A 19,747-nucleotide genomic window follows, 5' to 3' on the forward strand; every position below is an offset into this window, starting at 1 on the left:
GGACATAGTGATGCCTTTGCGCTTTTCAGTCACCTCCTCCCAACGCATGCCAGGCATGGACTGGAATTGTGGGGGGGTTCCAGGGGGTAGTTCTGCATCCCAAAGCCCAGTCATCCTCTTTCCCTGGAACTAGAAACAGATGCCATTTGCCACATGGCCAAGGTGCAGATGTTTTCTCACCCTTCCTCATGAGATGTGTCTGCCCCTTCACATCAACCCTCAGGGTATTTGTTTTCCTTTCTCCATGCTTTGTGAGGTGCTGTGTATACTTAGCAATGCTCTATAAATTAAAAGGATTGGCATGGATTTATTTCTAATATATTTATTAATTTATTTTAAACTATGCCAAATCAAAGTGGCCTTAGGGTTCACAGCTGTTCCCTAGCAGCTAGGATGGGATTGCTCACCAATGTAAGCACATAACTGGAGTTCCTTTCCAAAGCCATTGTTTGTTTTGACTATTCTGTGTCACTTGACTGAAATAATTAATTTCCCCTGGCCCAGTTGCCCTTTACTTTTTGTGGTCGTAGAGATGAAGAGGAGAATCTGGCTACCAACCCTTCCTTTGCTGTTGCAGAAGTTACAGGGTATACTTCTCTTCTTCCTGGGATTTAATCACTTCATGATTAACTTATGAGACAAATTCAGAAGGTATTGAGGAGTTATAAAAAGGAAAGAACCAGAAGGTTCACTTTGACAGCAGCCTCCTTGCTGGCTTCTCTACCAGTTAGCTCCTCCCTTAGGGTCATATTGGGAGGCTACTGGAAAAAGCAAATTAGTTACTCTAATTCCAGCAGAGCATCCCTAGCACGCTCCGTGCCAGATGTGTGGTTACCAGCTGGTGCCCAAATGCTGCTGCCAGCTCTGGGATGTAGAATACTGTAAATTTCTGTTGTGCTAGCAGAGCTCAGATCCTGCAGTGGGACTGTGGCACTTTAGAAATACCTGAGAGAGACAAATGGATGAATGACGTCTCTGAAATAAAATCTGTTGCTCTGGTGTTGTTATCCTGACCCCTCCCTCCCTAGAGTGAGTTTCCCATCAATTTCTCAGCTCAAGAATCTAGAATTGAGGGACATTATTAGAATTGGTCTTAATTTTCTCACATTTCAGAAAGAATCTGAAAAGCCAGAGGAGGGCATTCAGTGCTCACCATTCCTTTATGAGGGAAAGTGGTTTGTCTTTTTTTTTTTTCTGCAGTGACACAGCATCCTACTAGTAGAAGAATCTGGTTCTGAGGAGATTGTTTTCTCAGTGCCACCTGGGTTATATGGGATCCAGTTTTCCAGTCCGTTGCTGGAAAGAAAATACATGTAATAATGATGACTGAAATACAGCTTTTTATACCCTTTGCTTTATTGTGACTGGAAAAACATATTTCTTTTGATCTTGGACAAGAGATGTGTTTTGTGGGTTCAGTACATTTTTAGAAGTATTTTATGTCTATTCTCTAAAATATTTTTTGAGATGTATTGAACAAAAGTGTCCCTGCATGCACAGGAGACTTTTCTTTCAGACTCTGTTTCTTTTTCATCTCAGCAACACTGGTCTGAATAGCCAGAGACACATCAGCTGGAGCCCCCATCTCTGAAAAGAAAAAAAGGAAATACAGGAAATTTCAGGAGACTGAGCAAAGGGAGGCCAGAAGAGACAACAGAGGCAAAGTCAAGGTGTCCCAAAGCACTTTGCCATTGCAGTGGTGAATGGCTAAACCAGGCCACCACGTGAGGGGAAGGGGGAGAGGAAGGGGTTGAAATGGGATGAAAAACTAGGAAGGAAGACTGGGGGAGGGCTGGACTTCCTGAAGCTGCTGGGAAGACATAATTTGGGGGTGATAACAGCTGCATGCGAGAAGGGTCACCACTTTCCAGACCACCCCCTCCCCCCCCCTCAATGATCCTTCATACCTGGATTTGCTTCTTTTTGCTTTCCGGAGCTCTTGCAGTTGTCATTGCTGCTCATTTGTTGCCTTGGGCCATTTTCTGCTGTCTCTCCCTCCAGCTGACCTTCCCCACAACACAGCTGAACTCTGCCTGACTGTGGTTGAGGTGTTTGTGCTTTCCCATCCTCAAGCACAGAACCACAGAGGAGACTTCTCTATGTCAGTCCCTGTCTTGTCAGTGTTTCCCCTCATGAAAGGGCAGCCTTGCCTTTCTTACCCCAGAGCACCTCCAAGCATGCAGAATATGTCCCTGCTTTTACAGATGGCAGAGCTTTTAACAGGTGTTTGCGTGTCCTTCCATTTCCCTTTTCCTAGCCTTAGCAGTTCCTTTCCAGTACAGGGACTGGGAAGTTTCTTCCCACAGCTCTGCACCTGGCTGTTTTACTTAAGAAGGTGCCTCTTTGCTGGTCAATTGCTTTTTTTTCTTGCCTGGCTTCTTTAACAGATGACCTCTGGATTTCTCCTGATGCCTTCAGGCAGAAATACCAAGCAAAACAGGAAAAACAGAGTTTACATATAGAACGCATAAGAGGGATTTCAGGCATCTTCCTAATTCTTTGGACATGATCAAGCTTTTATGTGAATGTAGGATGAAACAGGAACTACAAAATGCTTTACTGAAAAGGTATTTTTAGAATTTCTGGGAGAAGAGAAGCAGCAATGGGAATGCAGGGAGCAAGGGGCTGAAACAGAACATTTTTCCTGTGTCTAGAGAAGGAAGAATTAAGATCAATGAACACAACTCCTCATATTCTTAGAGAGGTGAAAGAACATGGCAAAACATGATGGTACTTGGTCGGGATTCTTGAATCCGAGTTCCCTGGCATGGTCAGCCTTGATGTTACCTGTCAGGGCCGTCCTGAGGATGGGGTTGCTGTGAAAGCACTCAGGATTTACCTCAGGGCAGCCACATCCTGTCCTAAGCTTCAGGTACTTGCTTTCCTTTGGTTAATTTGGGATGCAGCTGCCATTGTGGGTTTCACCTGCATCCTCCACCTCGTTGTGACCAGAGCCACGAATGCATGTAGAGAGAAAGTGAGTTTCTTCCTCTAGAAATGTAACCTGAGAAGATCCTGAAACTCCTCAGGCTCTGAGTCTCTGGATTCACCACCTCTGCCATCAGTGCTCGTCAGTCACCTCCTAGCAGGAGCATTCCTGGAGAGAGAAGCATTGAAGTGCTAAGTCAGAAGCAGGAGGGAAAGAAAAAGGAAATGACTGGTACTTAAAAATACTCAACCCAGGAGGCATGAACCATGAACAGAAGAGAGATGCCAGAAGAAAACCAGACACGGCTTGGAATACAAGAGAGAATGAATAATTACAGATGCTTTGTCCAAGTCTGTGAGTAGATGAAAGTGATGTCACTGCTGGTGTAATCATGAATGTTAGTGCTGGTGCATCACAGCAGCGGCATTGTTTCTTTAGAGCAGAGGAGAGTAATACATCGTCTTCTGGAATGCATCCACAAGTTGTTACTTCACGCTGTACCATGAAGCTGTCTGTGAACAAGGCTCTTTTATTCCCTTTCTTGGTGATAGCACAGCCCCCATATTTGCAGTACCCTTAAAAATCCAGGTAGCTTTCTCTCTAATTCACAGAATAAAGAACATCCCTCAGCAGAACAGCACACACTGCCACTAACTTTTGTTCCAAAAGCATCATGTGAAGGACTGTTGAAGCAAAGCCTGTGTGAAAATGTTTTGTGCTGCCATCGGGGCACTGTGAGGTTTGCTCTTGTGTCCCTTATGAACATGGACAAAGGGTTCCTGCCTCCTCATTCCCCAGACTCCTTCACTGGCTGAAAGGTACATATTCCTTTTATTGAATCTTGCATCTCTGAGGTCGGGCTTTCATGACCTCCTGAGATGGCAAACAGCTCCTGCTGCTTTGTGACTGCAGATTATACTGGATGGCTAAAGCTCTTGCCATCCCAGCCATGCCACTGGGTTATTTTTAATTCAGGTTGCTTCTCTCATCCAGTGCTCAGCACAGCTCCACAAACAGCAAGGCTGGCACAAGTGAGGGAGAATTGCAGTCTGGGGTGGGTGGTAACAAACATCTCAGGATTCCTTAAGTTGGTAATGCCATGATGCAATCCATGCCATCAAACAGGAGCCTGGGGGGAACAGCATGGAGTTAAGAGAAAGCAGAACAGAGGCATTAAACAGAAATGTGCCCCTTTTTTGCATAAGGGGAGTATCTCCAGAAGGCAGTGCAGTTTAGAAATCTTCTCCAAGCAGATGTCACACAGCTGGAATCAGTGTTCATCTCTTGCTAAGTAACTCTGAGGAGTGGAGCTGCAGGTTTGTACTACTCTGCTCATCCCATTGGAGCTCTGGTTCCACCTCCTTTTCCTCCAAAAGCCTCATCTCCTCTTCTGTGTGTAATTGATCTCTGCTTGTGCCAGTCCAGCTCTGTGTGCAGCTGCAGCACAATGCAGATTTCAGTGGCTGAAAAGTAAGTTTCCCACTCTACCCTTGGCTATTTTTAGTTGGATCAGTTCCTGATCCAATCCACTCTACAGACACACAAACAGCTGTGTCAGTGTGACAGGAGGAAAATGAGGGAAGCAGAGGAGAGGCTTAGCCGAGTTTAATCATCCCTGGTACCAAATGGGAAACCACAATCACGGATGAGTGCTCTAAATGCCTGGCAGCAGTTATTTAAACTTCTCTACAGCTCCCTGTCTTACTTTTTGTGTTAGAAACAAAGCCTAGGGAATTTCCCAAGTCCGTGCCACAGAAAGGAAATGGACCTGTGTCTGGTATAGTTGCCCCTTCCTGCATGAATCAAGGCAACCTGAATGCAGGGAGCCTGAACAAGTCTGCTGGCAGGCAAAGCAGCCAGGGTTCCTCACAGCTTCCTTACCCGTTGTAGTTTCGCCAGCCTGTACTTTTAAAGGTCATGTCCTGCAGAGACCAAAATTTGCCAGGACACCAGCCATGAGCAGTTACCCAGAAGTGTGCAAAATATGTTTATAGTGGTCAAAAACCATGCCTGAGACACATGCTGAATACTGGCCACTACCAAAAGACAGTGATTCTGACACAAAGATGGAAAGTATAATTAAAAAATTTAGAGATTTATTCAGAAGCAAAAATATCTATTTAGTAAATTAAAATCACTTACTGAGGCATATGACATGCTCCTTGGTGCCTTGCCAACTGCTGCTGTGGGCAAGAAATGGTGGGGATATTGTTCCCTGAAGCCTTTGCTCCATCCAAAGGCAGAAGTACAGAAAGTGTTTACAGAATAGAATGGTTTGGGTTGGAAGAAACTTTTAAAGGTCATCTGGTTCCAACCTCCCTGCCATGGGCAGAGACATCTTCCACCACCCCGGGTTGCTCAGAGCCCCATCCAGCCTGGCCTGGACACTTGCAGGGATGGGGCAGCCACAGCTGCTCTGGGTACCCTGTGCCAGGGCCTCACCACCCTCACAGGGAATTTCTTCCTAATATGCAGTCTAAACTTCCTCTCTCTCAGTGTGAAGCCATTCCCCCTGGTCTTGTCACTCCAGGCCCTTGTCAATAGTCTCTCTCCATGTTTCCTGTAGGTTCCCTTCAGATGCTGGAAGGCTGCAATGAGGTCAAACAAAACTACTCAGAATATTTTAGGCTGGAAAGGACCTGTAAGGTCATTAAGTCTAACCACAAACCATCTTACTTTGCATGGTTCATTTGTGTGTTTTCTTTTCTTTATGATGATCACAACTGCAGCAGCACTCTGAAAAAATGGACAAAGCCACCACTTATTTTGGGGCTGTCCCAGGAAATTACAAAACTGTACAAAAACTGTTTGGTTTTTTTTAATCTCAGAATTGCATCCAGGGATGACAAGCAGCAATTTCATTTAGGGAATTTTTCAAAGCCTTTCAATCTTTCAGGTTTTCTACATAAGCAAGAAGAAATACAAGGAAAGGTGTAAGCACAAGGACATGTTTTCCCTGGATTATACACATCATCATGGTAACCTCCCTCCTGCACAGTCACTTGAGTTTCACAACTCTGATTCAGACTAAATACCAATGACCTGATTCATTCTTCCACTGAATTGCACTGTTAATAATTGTAAAATGCACATTTAGTGACATGAATTAGTAGGCAAAGTATCTCCTGCTCCAACCTGGCTGAAGTTTGCTGTGGCCCACACCTACCTCCAGCAAAGGCTGTCCATAAATGGCCCCATGGCTCCATAACCAGGCTCCTGACACTCACTTTTCCCAAGGAATAATGTCTGAGCTTTCAGGGGAATTTGTCATCAGTACCTGCAACAAAAAAAGGCCCCCCAGTTATGCTATGCTTTAAAATAGCATCCCATACCTCCCAAAAGTGAAGTCATGACAGACACATCGCATATTCCCAATTTACAAGCTGCTGACTTTTTGGAGCAGGGCACTAAGACACATACTGAGTGATCTCTGAGAGGTCACAAAGGAAGGCAAAGGTTTATTAGTAGGCCTGCATGTACAGCAGTTGACTGGAAATGTTGACAGGGTCTGGAACTAAAAAAAGAGAAACCCTCACATTACAACCACTTTTGTAGCTCTCAGATCAAAATCATGGAAAACAAGATGAGAGACCATGCTGTAACCAAATCTTTAATTTCTGGGAGTCCGAAGTGTCCAACATTACATAAAACTTCTATGAAAAATGAATTCCATTCCATGAATAACTTGCATGTATTATGTAAAATACTTATTGAAGACAAATGCCATTCCAAGAATAGCTTGGATGCTGCTTACTTTGAATAACAGTGTGTTTATCTACTGTAAATTAATTTCTGCCCAACAAAATTACTTTTATCCCTCAGTCTATCACCCTTTTCATAAGTAAAGTTTATGAACACACTTCTACTTTTAAATACAGCTTTCGTAAGAGCCTATACATGAAAAGGGACACTGAATGCAACTCATTAGTTGATCTCGACAAAGGCTCAGTGAGAGGGGAAAGCAAATACAGAAGAGAGAATAAAATATCTATGATGAAGAACCTCTAAACCTGGCCTAGGGCTGGGAGACAACCACAGGAACATGAATTAGAACTCAAGTCTACGTCCCACCGAGTTAATCTTTATGTTAGGGAACCATCCTTTAAGTGAGGTCCCATCTGCAGCTGTTTCTTAGCTATACTGAAGGTTTACAGTTGTCTCAGCAACTTAAAAAAGCTGGATCACTGGGTGTTAGAAAAAAACTAATTATTCCACCACTTTCCACACACAGGCCCTTTTCTGTAAAGCTGCTCTGCACACAGATTTGGAATTTATGACAGTACACACACACATGTAAAATCTCTAACAGTATTGGTATTGTATAACATCTAATATAACTATATTGGATAGTGTGTGCAATAAATTAATCTGCCTTTTTTATATATAGTTAGCAAAACTACAGCTATGCATACACAAATTCCCTTTCCCTCTTAGTGAACCAACAAGCTTTTTAGTGAAACCACATCATCTGTGTTTCCTGACTGTGTTGTTTCAGATTCTGACTTGCTCACCTTTTTCCCCTCTGGGCTTCTCTGGTGTTACAACTTCACTGTTTCTATTCCACACATCCCTGCCAGAAGACCAACTGCAAAATCACAGGAGTGAAACGGCTGATTTTTTGAAACCACAGTTCTCACAGGAAGATATATTATTAGCCCATCCTTGTCCCGAGTGAAGATTAACTGGATATTAAATAAATAAAAAAAAAAAGTAAAATATTTTAAGTAGTAACAAACTGAGAATAGATTTATTAGATAGAAAAGAAAAGCCCCTTTTTCAAATATTGAAGCAGCACTTCTAGGGCATGATTCACCTGTTCCTAAGCTAGACACCTAAAACACAGCAGATGAATTACCACCTAACAGTGTCCGTTTCTACCAAGAAGTTTCAAAAGCAAAAACAGTTCAGACACTCTTTTTGATTTTAATACATATTTTTAGATTTGGGGATTAATTTCATGGTGTAATTTTGACAGGCTTGGAGATGGTTTTTTCCTCTAGTTTCTGAAGGAAATACAGCTTTTATTAGCCCATTGTCACCTGCCCATTAGGAACTGTCTCATTCAATCAAATAAAGCATGTAAAGGAATCAGAGATGAGCAGGTTCTTACCCAGGGATCAATGCTCCTGTAGCCACGGATCAGTGACCAGGTGCAGCAGAAAGCTCTTACTGGAAGCCCCATGGGAGGATCAGCAGGGAGAAACTGCCTTGTCCATGCTCTTTGGCATTTTAAGCAGTGTCCTGTCCAGGCAGTAGGATAAAATACCTGTTATCAGGTCACTGAATCTGTTGGGAACATGGGAATGATATAAGGATAATTTGGGGGAGAAGGGTATTGGGAAGAGAGTGAAATAAATGACAGCAAAATGTGCCAATTTTATAATAAAGTATTAATTAGAATATTGGTAATAATGAGCTCTCTAGATACTGTTTGCACTCTTTTTAGACTGGAAGGATTTGGTTTTGTAACATTGCACATGACCAAGATTTCCACTGAACAGCTGATACAAGGAAGCTACATAACTCGAACTGATCCTGGAAGCTGGATCCTAAAATGAAGGAGATGTCTTATACCTATTCTTTATCAGCCCTTCCTCCTCAGGACTTCCTGAAATGCTAACACTCCTTAGAAAATTGGAACCTCTTCCCCCTAGGAGAATCTCCAAAGCAGATTACCAGAAATCAATCAGAAATTAATTAACTTCTCCTCTAAGGCTGGACCTAGAGAGCTGAGGTTGTTCAGCCTGGAGAAGAGGCGGCTCTGAAGAGACCTCATGTGACTGCTCAATATGCAGAGGGGTCTTACAGGAAAGATGGAGACAATTTACGAGGGCCTGGAGTGACAGGATGAGGGGGAATGGCTTCAAATGAGAGTGGGTAGATTTAGATTACATACAAGTAAGAAATTCTTTACTGTAAGGGTGGTGAGGCCCTGGCAGAGAAGCTGTGGCTGCCCCATCTCTGGAACTGCTCAAGCCCAGGTTGGATGGGACTCAGAGCAACCTGGGATAGTGGAACATGTGCAGGGGGTTGGAATGAGATGAGCTTTAATGCCCCTTCCAACCCAACCCATTCTCTGATTCTGTGATCTGGGAGCCCCTGAGGAGAGAGCTGGTGACTTCCCTGAACCTGGCAATTGAGGACAAAGCCCCAAAGTCCCATGGAGACTGGTTTCCTGGCAGGGCTGGGATGCACGAGGAGTGAGCTGCACATGCTGATTCCTGTGCTTGGCAGGGCCTGGGGGCCTGGCACCTGCTCCCAGCACCTGGCCCAGCAGGGCCCCCCACACCCACGCTGGAATCCTGGCCAACCCCACTGCGGGAAGCCACTGGGAACAGGGAAGGGGGTGCAGCAGCACATGGCTAGGGAGAAGCAAGAAGCCACCACTGGCACGGGACAGGGAACAGCAAACAGCCAGACTGGTGCAGGCTGGGTGTGGGAACACTTCTGCAGTGTTAAGAGGTTTGCAAAACAACCTCTGTGAAGAAACACAACTGGGTTTATTGAGTCTAGAGGAGAAGGCTAGAAATAGGGCAAGACATGGTAGTGCCGTTGCAGTACACAAGAGGTTGCTATTAAGAGAGGCAGCGATTACACTGCTGGAAGGACAGAGATAAGATCTAACCAACTTAATTTCCAGGAAAGAGAAGAAGACAGGAGAAAAGAACAAGAGTAGATGTTGCAAAAACTTTCTCTGCATAAGCCAGAGCTGGAAAAGATTATGTGGGAGGTTGTGAAATTCCCTGCACCAGAAATTAACCAGACATCACCACGCTCTCTCAGTAGAGGATGAACTGCCAAGCTATCCCCCAAGCTAGCCTTTGGAAAGAAAAATCCATCTACCCTTTTCAAAAATAAACTAAAAACCATCCATACATGTCATATGGATCATTAAACATATGGGTGATGAGTAAAAAGTTTTGCGTTTGGATAACAAAGCTACCATAGATTTACAAATCCTAATTTCAATACAAGCATTTAAATGCAAAATATTATTTGGATAGAAAACTTTGATCTTTCCTCTCAAAGAAACCTGCAGTTGTTGAGCAGGTAAATGCTGTCAAGACCTTGTAATGCTGTCACATGGCACCTCCTTCCTGCAACCAACCTTTCTCCTCTGTTATCTCCTGCTTCCATGTAGAGAAGCAGCAGCCAGACACTTTATATTCTGTGGTGCGCTTTTATTCCTATTAAAACGTCTGTGGCCTGGGCCAGTCTCACAGAGAGATCATAGAATCATCTCTCCACCATCTGATGGTATAGGACCATAAGATACCTCAGGCAATGCAAGAAAACCCAGACCATACCGTTCTTTTGGGATCCACTGCAGAGAATGCTCCCAAGATAGAGAGGCATTCTGACCTTCCCAGTCCATCAGAAATAATTAAGGCCACCAGGAAATCTTAGTGTAATGGAGTACCTAAAGGATATAGAGTTAGGGGGTTTTTGAGTTGATGAACAGGTATCTCAGCTGAAACAATCTAGGCAGATTCCCATAGAGCATATATGTGATAAGGATTTTGATTAGAATTCTGATCCGACTCAAGATCAGCTGGTTGAGCCCAGAGAAAAGCTTGATCTGTTTGCTCCTAATGAGAAGAGCTGGAGCCAGCACTCACCCCTTCTTTACTCAGCATCAATGAAAGCACCCCAGCAGGAAACCAGCCCCTAAATGAAATGTACTCACTCTAAGACCTGCCAGGAAGGCATTCCAGCACTAGATGTGGGATAAAGGCAAAGATATCCAAGCCACTGCTGGGAATCCTGCAGGGAATATGAGGCACAACTCCCAGAATTACAGAGAACAATCTGATAGTGCTCCAGGGCACAGGGGTAGCTGGGGTTGGATGCGACTACCCTACTAAGATGATGGAATTCACATGTTTTTTTTAAAAATCACTAACAAGGGAGGGGGAAGTGCTGGGAATGGAACATCAAACATCTACCTACAGTTGTGACAAGCCAACTTTTAAACCACCTTTTGGTCTTTCTTTATTCTCTGATTCCTTGGGGACTTCAATTCATGTGTCTCAGGAGGTGTGAAAATGTCATAAGAGAGAGTCTGTGACAATGCATGTTGACCACAGGACAAGAATGTGGCTCCTACCACAGCCACTTCACACCCTGAGCCTCCACAGTAATGCAGCAAGTTTTTTGCTGAGGCAGAAACCCCACTCTTTTTATAGGGTCATTCTGCTTTTATGTTTTATTTGCTGGATTATTCTTGTGCTATTCTTAACTAAATGCAAAGAAAACTAAAAATATCACACAGTGTCAATCAGAAAATAGGCCCTTTTTGTGTACTAAGAACAAAAACTCAATTCATGAAAAATGTGCCTTTGCTCATAGGAAACAATCCTGCTTCAGTCTGCCCTTCCAACAACAGCATCAGAACTCCAAACAAACAATGCTTCCCCACCCTGTGTGCACGACTGTATTTCTGTGCAAGCTCACATCCATCTTTAAAGTCCATCCTATGGGAAAGGTGCTTTTTCTAGAACTGAGAGGAATGAGGGGCACAGAGAATCCTCTCAGTATACAAGAGGCCAACATCATGGAGGGGATTCAGGAATATGTGCTCATTTTTCTATTATGAGATTGGTTATCTAATTACAGGACTCATGTTACATAAATTTAGGGCTTCCAGGAAAACCACCATGGGTGGCTAAAATCCCAGAGATTTTATTTTTTAAAAAGGTGAAACTACAATAAAATGGTGGATGTTTCTTGAACACTCTGACAGAAAGCCTTAACAGTAATCCAGTGCCCAATCCTAACAAAAACCATCTGAGGGAGGAAAAGGGCAGTTGCTCTTTAAACCTGCTGGTGTGACAACAACCAACATAGAGGAGCAGGTACAACAAACAGAATGATGTTTGGGCTCATGTTCTCTCACTTGGATGCAGCCAGGAATCAGCATCAGAACAGCTTCCCGTAAGGGGGCACTACACATTACACATCCAGGCTCAGAGATCTCCACCTCCAGGACTTGTACACAGACACTGAACAGAGAGGGAAGCACATTTCAGCTTCTTTTATCCTCCTCTGCAAAAACTATGATGAAAAATTACTGTGTTATCCTGGTAAAAGCTATGCTACTATGTGTAATTCTGTCCACCAAGAGAACCAAAACGAAAATCCCAAACAGTAATCTGAAGTGCAGGGAGAATTTGGGATTTCTGAACTTTTAACTGCTTGATTTCACAGCTACTGAAGAGGACCTTAATGCAAACTAAGGACTTCTGTGTGCAATTTTTTAATGAACAGGGAATTGTCTTTATTGGTGAATGGGACAGATTATTTGTGGGCTGGATTTTGTGTCTAGCTAACAAGAGGAAGGAAAGTGAAGCGCTGGCCTGAGTCATCTTTACTACTGACCTACAGCACAAGCAACAAGACTTAAATGGACATTATCATATGAGGATCTCAGCTAGGAAAAAGTGACATACTGACACAGGGGTTTCTGAGTGCAGAGGGAGGGGCAGGATGGGGCTGGGGCAGAGGCAGCTGTTCTGAGCACAGGGGAAAGCTGCTGAGTGTCATCCTCCCACCTGGCTGCACACACCCGGGTGCTGCAGCTGCCTGCATGGGGAAAAGCCTGCACATGTGCAGCTCCTACACAGCCATATCCTCCCTTTCAGCTGGAACCAGAGTACTTGGCAAGCCCCTCTAAGGCAGTGTGCTGCTTTCATTTCTGCTCTCCATGCTCAGTTTTGTAGAGGTAGTTCCCAACTATTTCAGCAGGTCTAGACTAAAATAAGACTACTTGCAGTGGTGTGACTTTATCCATATTCCACCTTTCCCTTACAGTAATTTATTTCTAGAGTTCATAGCTGGAGCAGAAAGCCTGAAGAAATGACCACAGTGTAAGTGGCCTACCTGAATCTTAAAGAAACAGAAAAGCAGAATGAAGTGTTCTAGATGTTCTGGTAGTGAATTGGTTGGTTTGTTCAGAATCATTTCTACAGAAACCTTTGAGTGTCATGCCCCCAGCCCAACTTAAGTTATTGCCATCAACATCCATATACAGAAGTACAGAGGAAGACTCTGATCAAGTTCTTGGTTTAGCATTTTCCAAATGGAGTGGAAGTATTTTAAGAGTCCCAGTAATGTTCTCCAGGACTTCTCAAAGGGGAAAAGTAGACAATGCTCTTTATCCTGGATCCTGTATCTTTAGGCTTTTTCTCACTGCTAAGGAAGAAAGGGAAACCTCAGTGTGTGAGGTGCAGGTAAAGAGCAAGGCTGAGACTCCAATCCAGCAATTACCTGCATGTGGATTTGAAAGGTAGCATGGGCTGGGCAACCATTTACTGCAGCATGAAGATTCTGCTTCAGATTTGCACAAGGATTTAGCTGTAAGAGAAGAATCACAGAAGGATTTGGGGAAAAATCCAGCTTTTTGCAGAGTTCAGAGTCCCACAACAAACAAATGGGAAGCACCACACGAAACCAAGAGCTGCTTCCCAAAGGCTCCCTGCAAGCTGCAATTGGGGATTTCATTCTGGGAAAGGAACCTGTCAGGAACAAGCAACTTGGGGTATGCTTTGCATGGAGCATCTCAGGGCAGAAAAATGGTAAGCCCAAGGATTTCTTTGAAATTCTAAATGAGCTTGGAATTGCCTGTATTGATTGCTATAAAGGAACGGTTGTTTGGAAGTGTTTGCATAACCGGTCCTCATTAAGATTTTACAAAATTTGTGTGGTATTTCTGGGTTTATCATTGTTGTGATCTTGGATTACCAAAAATTAAAATCTTGGACAGTGGAGAAAAGACAAAGCCCACTAAAAGCTTTCCTACCTTCCTCTTTGTCTCACTACTCATTCCCCCAGTACATGTTTTTTCTCCATAATGTCTTTCTGCTCTTTTGGAGGCATCTTAATAGCATCAAGCACTGCGATTTCTCAACCTGCTTTTATTTTTTGGATCCTTATTTACAAGTATTGTCTTGTATTTCCTGGGTATCTTTTGTGGATCCTCCTCAGGTAGCCCATGGACATCCTGATATGTGTGGACTCCAGGCCAGAAATTACTGCAATAATTTTATTCAGTAAAAGACGCTTGCTGACATTCAGTGTAAAGTACCAAAAAAACACCCTCGTTAATCTTCTTGGTCATAAACCACCCTTTCCCTGCACTATGTATTTTGTAAAAAAAAAACAAACTTTAAATTCAAGTTTGTGTTATTTACTTGCATGCACTTCCATATGAATCTCCATATATTAATCAGGTGGGAATAGGGTTTAAAAAGCCATATATTTAAGAGGAAGAAAAGAATGTGATGTTATACCGCATTATATATATCAAATGTAATTTTTGCAGGTTTGGTTAAGGGAAATCCTCCTAAAAATGTAGGAGCTTACTATTGTTCTACTGAGTATTTCATCACTGAGTTGCCAAATGCTACTGGTGAGGAAACAGGTTGCTCTCACCACAGTATGGATCATTAAAAGTTGGGTAGCTGCTTCAGAGAATATAACCCCTTCAGTATAGCTCTTTTTTCCCCAATATTTATTCCAAGGAGCTTCAAAGGACTAACTTTGAAGCTATTTCCTACTGTCTTTCAAAAAACAGTATATAAGTAAATAGATGTGACGTTTTGAGTCATGTTTTGCTGCAGATGTTCACGTGAAATCTTGAGCATTGTAGGGATGTCTTTCTTCTTTCTTTGGTTTGTAGCTATGCTTTGAGCAGTAGTTTGTCTTGCCTTCTGCCCAGATGACATTTGTTACATCCTCAGTGAAACTAAAGTAACATCTGAGGCAATCTTGCCTGTTTTTTGCTGTTTGAGACTGGCCATTCTTACCCCCAGTTCCATCAGAATCAGGGAAGGTCAACAAAACCAACATTTCATGTGTGCATCTTTTTGAAGCTGTGGCATGAGTAGTCATTTTCCCTTGGTATCAGTCTGGATTGAAGCTGTAAACTGAGCTGGGAAAGCCCATCAGCCTCCCCCAGGCTGACATCTGTAAGTTCAGAACCACCTCATCCCTTTTATAACAGGCAGGAGCTTATAACCAGGTGAACTGTTGGGCAGTGTCAGGCTACAGGATGTGTGCAAATAAAAACATTCTTCTACCACCTTTTGTGGCTGACAGGCAAGGACTCTCCAGACCATCCCTTACTCTCATGCCCCTAACAGTAGCCTTTGTCTCAAGACACTCTGCAGCCTTGTCCATTTGTTTAAATTTTCCTGGCAGACCCTGTTAAAAAGGGGGAATTTAGCTGTGTAGCACAATGGTCTGACTTGCACATCAGGCCAGGCACTGCAATTACTTTGGAAAAAATTTGTACAACACACTAAATAGGCCATTCACAATTAATCCATCCAATGTGGACCTTCACTGTAACTGGTACATAATTCATCATGAAAAAAAATATCCCTCCATTGCTCATATGCAGGTATCCATCTGTACAAACAATTTTTACTGCTTTTTGTATGAAGAAAACCCAAACAACCCAAAACCCTGGATAAGGTTGAATAGGGATTATAGAGATATATAATTTGTGTGGATTATTTTGCTCCTGGTTTTACTCCATAAGAGCAAACACAGCATTGTATCTAGGTCACTTGTTGGCTGCAGGCTACTTGTAATTCCCAGGAGAAGGTGCTTGAGAAGGAAATAGGGGAAGCCTATTTTGGTCTGTTCTTGTCATGGGATGTTCATGTTCTTTGGCAGTATGGGTTTTGTCTCAGAGCCACTGTTATTAACTCATTGGGTTATGTCAGCAATGTGGATTTATACCTAGTTTCACAAAGAAAAACATTTCTGGCTATATCACCTGCAGGAATTTCCTGGTTCTGTATTTTCCTAAACTCTTCTGTCACAGCCACCTGGACATCTCCTTTAACAAATTTCAGGAAAGATCGTGGAAATCAGTATTTGTCTGGGTGAAGCCCATAGTTTCTTGAACACCTGCAATAAATGATGCCTCTCCCAGACAACAGCAGGAGTTCACCCTTGTAACTGCATCCACAACTGGCACTGAAGTGGATTCTCAGACTAAGGCACCCAAGCTTACTCCCACAAACAAAGAACTTCCTGTAAACATACCAAGAAAAAAAACCTAAAATAGTCCTCTTCCCTAGCGGCTGTCATGTGGGGAAATCAGAGCATGAGATACACCTCAGTCTGAAGCAGGGAAGCTCCAACTCGTATCTCTGAGGCATGGTTTGCACACTTAAAACAACAAAATACCCCACTGCATCCTAACAGACTGAATCCAAAGGTATGGCTTTGTAGGTAGGGATAAAGAGCCTCTGTCAATGATATGGCTGCTTTCAAGATTTAAAAAAAAAACATATTGTGCAACTGTGATGCTTTTTCCTCTCTTAGCACCTGCTGTAGCTCAAGAAGGTGCTGGTACCCACAAAAGCAACAAGAGCACTGTGGTACCAAAACTGAGCCGAGGCCAGGGGAGGGTCTGCACTTCTCTCATCAGCCTGCTGCAGTGAAATGCAGTGCAGGAGGCTGGAACTCTGCTCCCTGCTGAAGGAAAGCTGTAAACAAGGAGCAGGAAGGGAGACGACTGGATTTCAGAAGGGCCGCTACCGCTGGATGTTTACAGCAAGCCTTGGAGGAAATGAAGGAAACGGCCAGGACTGACTCACCGGGAATGGGTGTTTTACTTGCTGCTTGTGTAAACTTACTGTGCTGCAGCTTCCAAGCTCTCTGTTCTGCTCCCTTCCATCATTACCAAGGTTTTTCATGCACATGCACAGGTTTGCATCTGCGTGGAGTGAGGTAGAGCTGCTGAACACATCTAAGGAAGCAAACTGGCTTTCCAAGGAGGGCTCAAGCAGATGATTTTAGTTTTAAGAAGACCCTTCAACAACTCCACTCTTACGCAGTACTTGTGATATGTCAGCAGCTCAACCAAGTTACTGTTCTGTCCTGCTGCCTGTCTGGATTTTGGCATGCCCAGCTGTGTGCTCTGCATATAGAGCTAAACCCAGAATAGTGTCTGGGCAGAGCAGAGAGGATGTGATAACACAGGACTTGAGCGGGACGGGATGTTTACAAGGAAGATGTCGGAGTGGGAGGAGTGTGAGGTTAATGTCCCAACTGCCCCTCAGCCTGATGACAGCACAAGTCACTGCAGGAAGCTGGAGCACTTCAGGGCACAGGGCCCTGCTCTTGGTGCTGGGCCCCTTTGCATGGAAGGGACATACCAGGGATATATATCCAGGGATATATACATATGTGTACATTCCAAGGAGGTATGTCCTTGAAGGGAAAGGGACATACTAGGCACTCAGCTGCTGCAGCCCAGAGTTTGATGGGATAGGAGACAGTACAGCCCAATCTACCTGGGATACTCACAGCATGTGACAGGCCCTCTCCTGATCACACTGTGCTGGGTTCCACATGTGTTCAGGCACTCAAACTCTCTGTGCTGCGAGCAGAGAAAGCAAATTATCTCAAAATACGATCTACAAAACCAAACAGAAAACTGCCTCTGAAGCTGCTGGAGGTGCCAAGGACAGGGGGAGATGTTAAGGCCACCTCGGACAATAAGTTGCCCTTTTCTGGACAGAAGACGAACAGTTTTCCAGTCATGATGACCAACTCCAACCCGCTGCCAGCTGCTAGGAACTTAGAAAATGCAGTGGGAAGATGCACTGGCTATTTATATAATGTCCCAGAGGTCTGACACCAAAATAAGACATGATCTAGAGTCAGCTTCTGGGAATTTGAAGCATCCCTTTCCTCGCTGCTGACTGTAAATGCAGTGATGTGGAATGGGAATCTCAGCTGCAGGAGCTGATCCACCCTGCTGAAAAAAGGCACCCCCACAAACAAATTAAAGGAGTAATTGAATCAGAAGGCTGCAGCAGGCACAAGGATGATTCTATGGCTGGCTGGGGAGAGTTCTCAGTGTGCCACTTCTGAGGGGAGTTTTCCTTCCTGGGAGACTCTGCGCGGGTCTCACAGGGAAGGGAGGGTTCAGGATTGCCTGGGTGTGGGCTGCAGGGTTTCTCTGGTGGTTGAGCCAAGCTCTTTCTCTTTTGCTGAAAGCTTCAGAGCACATCCTGGAGGATAAACACCTGCAAGCCTCAGGAAATGATTAGGAGAAAAAAACAGACTTAGCAAGGAAACAACCCTGGATATCAAGCTGAAGAAACAGAATATAGAATATAGGTAATGCCTTCCTCAGCCACCTAAAGTAATTCTTTGCACACTTTGCAATTTTCGTGAGCAAAGATCTATATGATACACCATGGCAAAGTGTACCCTCACATAAGTCCTGTATCCCTTTAAGTGCTTGTGTACCTACAAGAGACAGAATGCCCAGGAATTGCAGCTCTCAATTCAGCTTTTTAATGCAGCCTACAGAGTTTTTCTACCAACGTCCTGGTCAATTTCTTCTGAATTCGGGTGTTTCATTAATTTACAATTATTTGATGATCTTGGCTGTAATTCTGCCTGGGATCCTGTAATCCTACAAAGCCTAGGACAACCCAACATTTTTCCTTGAACCCCCCCCAGGTGCCTGCTGGGAGGAAACACAAAGGGCTCATGCGTGTTAAGGTGAGGAGTGGGAAAACAAGAGACTCGGATAATGAAGGAGGGTTAAAAAATAAAAAGCATCTCTAATTCTTAAGGTGGTCCAGACACCTGGGGTGGTGGGTCAGGTGTGCTCCAGAGGCAAAGCAAACACGCGCTGTGTCCAAACCTAAGAGGGACACAGTTATTACAGAATCACAGAAATGTCTGGAACTTAAAAGGACCCACAAGGATCATCAACTCCAGCTCCTGGCCCTGCACATGACACTGCAGCAATCCCACCCTGTGCCCAAGAGCATTATCCAGACATTCCTGGAGCTCTGTCAGGCTAGGTGTTGTGACCACTGCCCAGAGGAGCCTGTTCAGTGCCCCACCACCCTCTGGGTGAAGAACTTTTCCTAAAACCTACCCTAACCCTCCCCTGACACAGCTCCCGCCATTCCCTCGGGTCACACAGAGCAGAGATCAAGGCCTGTACCTCCTCTTCCCCTCATGAGGAAGCTGCAGAACTGCTGTGAGCTCCGACCTCAGTCTTCCCCATGCTGAACAGAATGAGCCTTCCTCGTGGGGCTTTCCCTCTAACACCTTCACCCATACTCTTACTACTGAATTTAAGTAAATAAAAAAATAAAAAAATAAGTTAAAGAAAATACCTTCCGCTCCAACGTGTCGAGGGGCTGTGGCCAGCCGGGGCCAGGAGCGAGGCCAGAGCCGCCGTGTCCGCCGCGGCCCCTCGGCCGCTTTGCCTTGCCTTGCCCTGCCCTGCCCTGCCCCGGTGCCGTCGGAGCGCGGCCGCCGGCCCCGCACGCCAATCAGGGCGGCCCGCCTGCCTTCCTGTAGGTGTGCCCGGCTCACCTGGAGCCGCGCTCGGCACTCATGACATACCTGCGGCCCCGCACAGGGCGGCGGCGAGGCGGCGGCCGAGGGGCGCCGGGAGGGGCAGCGCTGGCCCCGGCCCCGCGATGTGAGCCCGGCGCAGGTAAGGGCGGCCGCCGGGGGAGGCGTTGCCGTATTCCCGGGATCGCCGTTGCCGTATTCCCGGGAGAGGCGCGGGCCTGGTGCCGGATCCCCGCGGAGCCCGGGCCGGGACGGACGGAGGGGCGGCTGCCCCGCGAGGCCGGGGCGGGGGCGACAGGAGGACTCCGGGAGCGCGGGGCGGGCAGGGGACGGGATAAGGGGGAGAAGGAAGGGGAGGGAGGGCGGCCGACCCACCATTTTAGGACCCGAGGGGGACGGGAGGAGGGATCTCCGGGGAAGGAGAGCGTCGCTCCTCCCGCTGCGGGCCCGGTGCGGACGCGCGGTGCGGGCGCC

General features: G+C 45.1%; 2 protein-coding genes across 13 annotated transcripts in view; one reads left to right on the forward strand and one right to left on the reverse strand.

The window, feature by feature from the left end:
• Positions 1–1,338: 1,338 nt before the first annotated feature.
• On the reverse strand, positions 1,339–19,669 carry LOC111923361 (uncharacterized). Of its 11 annotated transcripts, none has more exons than XR_015285711.1 (9): positions 19,090–19,219; positions 13,196–13,282; positions 8,040–8,215; positions 7,441–7,611; positions 6,096–6,206; positions 5,606–5,665; positions 5,072–5,517; positions 1,908–3,097; positions 1,339–1,587 (listed from the first exon to the last, which is right to left on the reverse strand). XR_015285711.1 is itself a non-coding variant. In XM_086885130.1 (9 exons), exons 1-3 carry the CDS (start codon positions 19,649–19,651, stop codon positions 8,159–8,161), a joined length of 429 nt encoding a protein of 142 aa, XP_086741256.1. In that variant the 5' UTR covers positions 19,652–19,655; the 3' UTR covers positions 1,339–1,587; positions 1,908–3,097; positions 5,072–5,517; positions 5,606–5,665; positions 6,096–6,206; positions 7,441–7,611; positions 8,040–8,158. The 11 variants fall into 11 exon arrangements, 5 of the variants coding, with proteins under 5 accessions (XP_086741256.1, XP_086741254.1, XP_086741257.1 ...); XM_086885130.1 differs by lacking the exon at positions 19,090–19,219 and adding an exon at positions 19,322–19,655 and having other exon boundaries at positions 8,040–8,170; XR_015285712.1 differs by lacking the exons at positions 5,606–5,665; positions 19,090–19,219 and adding an exon at positions 19,322–19,411.
• Positions 19,335–19,747, forward strand: part of ARHGEF5 (Rho guanine nucleotide exchange factor 5) — a 33,303-nt gene continuing 32,890 nt past the window's right edge. For both annotated transcript variants that reach the window (XM_086885119.1, XM_086885120.1), the window contains exon 1: positions 19,335–19,415. The gene's annotated coding sequence lies outside the window, so the exon portion shown is untranslated. The remainder of the gene's footprint in view (positions 19,416–19,747) is intronic.

The sequence above is a fragment of the Cyanistes caeruleus genome, chromosome 4 (assembly GCF_971803275.1).
Source record: "Cyanistes caeruleus chromosome 4, bCyaCae1.hap1.1, whole genome shotgun sequence".
Lineage (NCBI taxonomy): Eukaryota > Metazoa > Chordata > Aves > Passeriformes > Paridae > Cyanistes > Cyanistes caeruleus.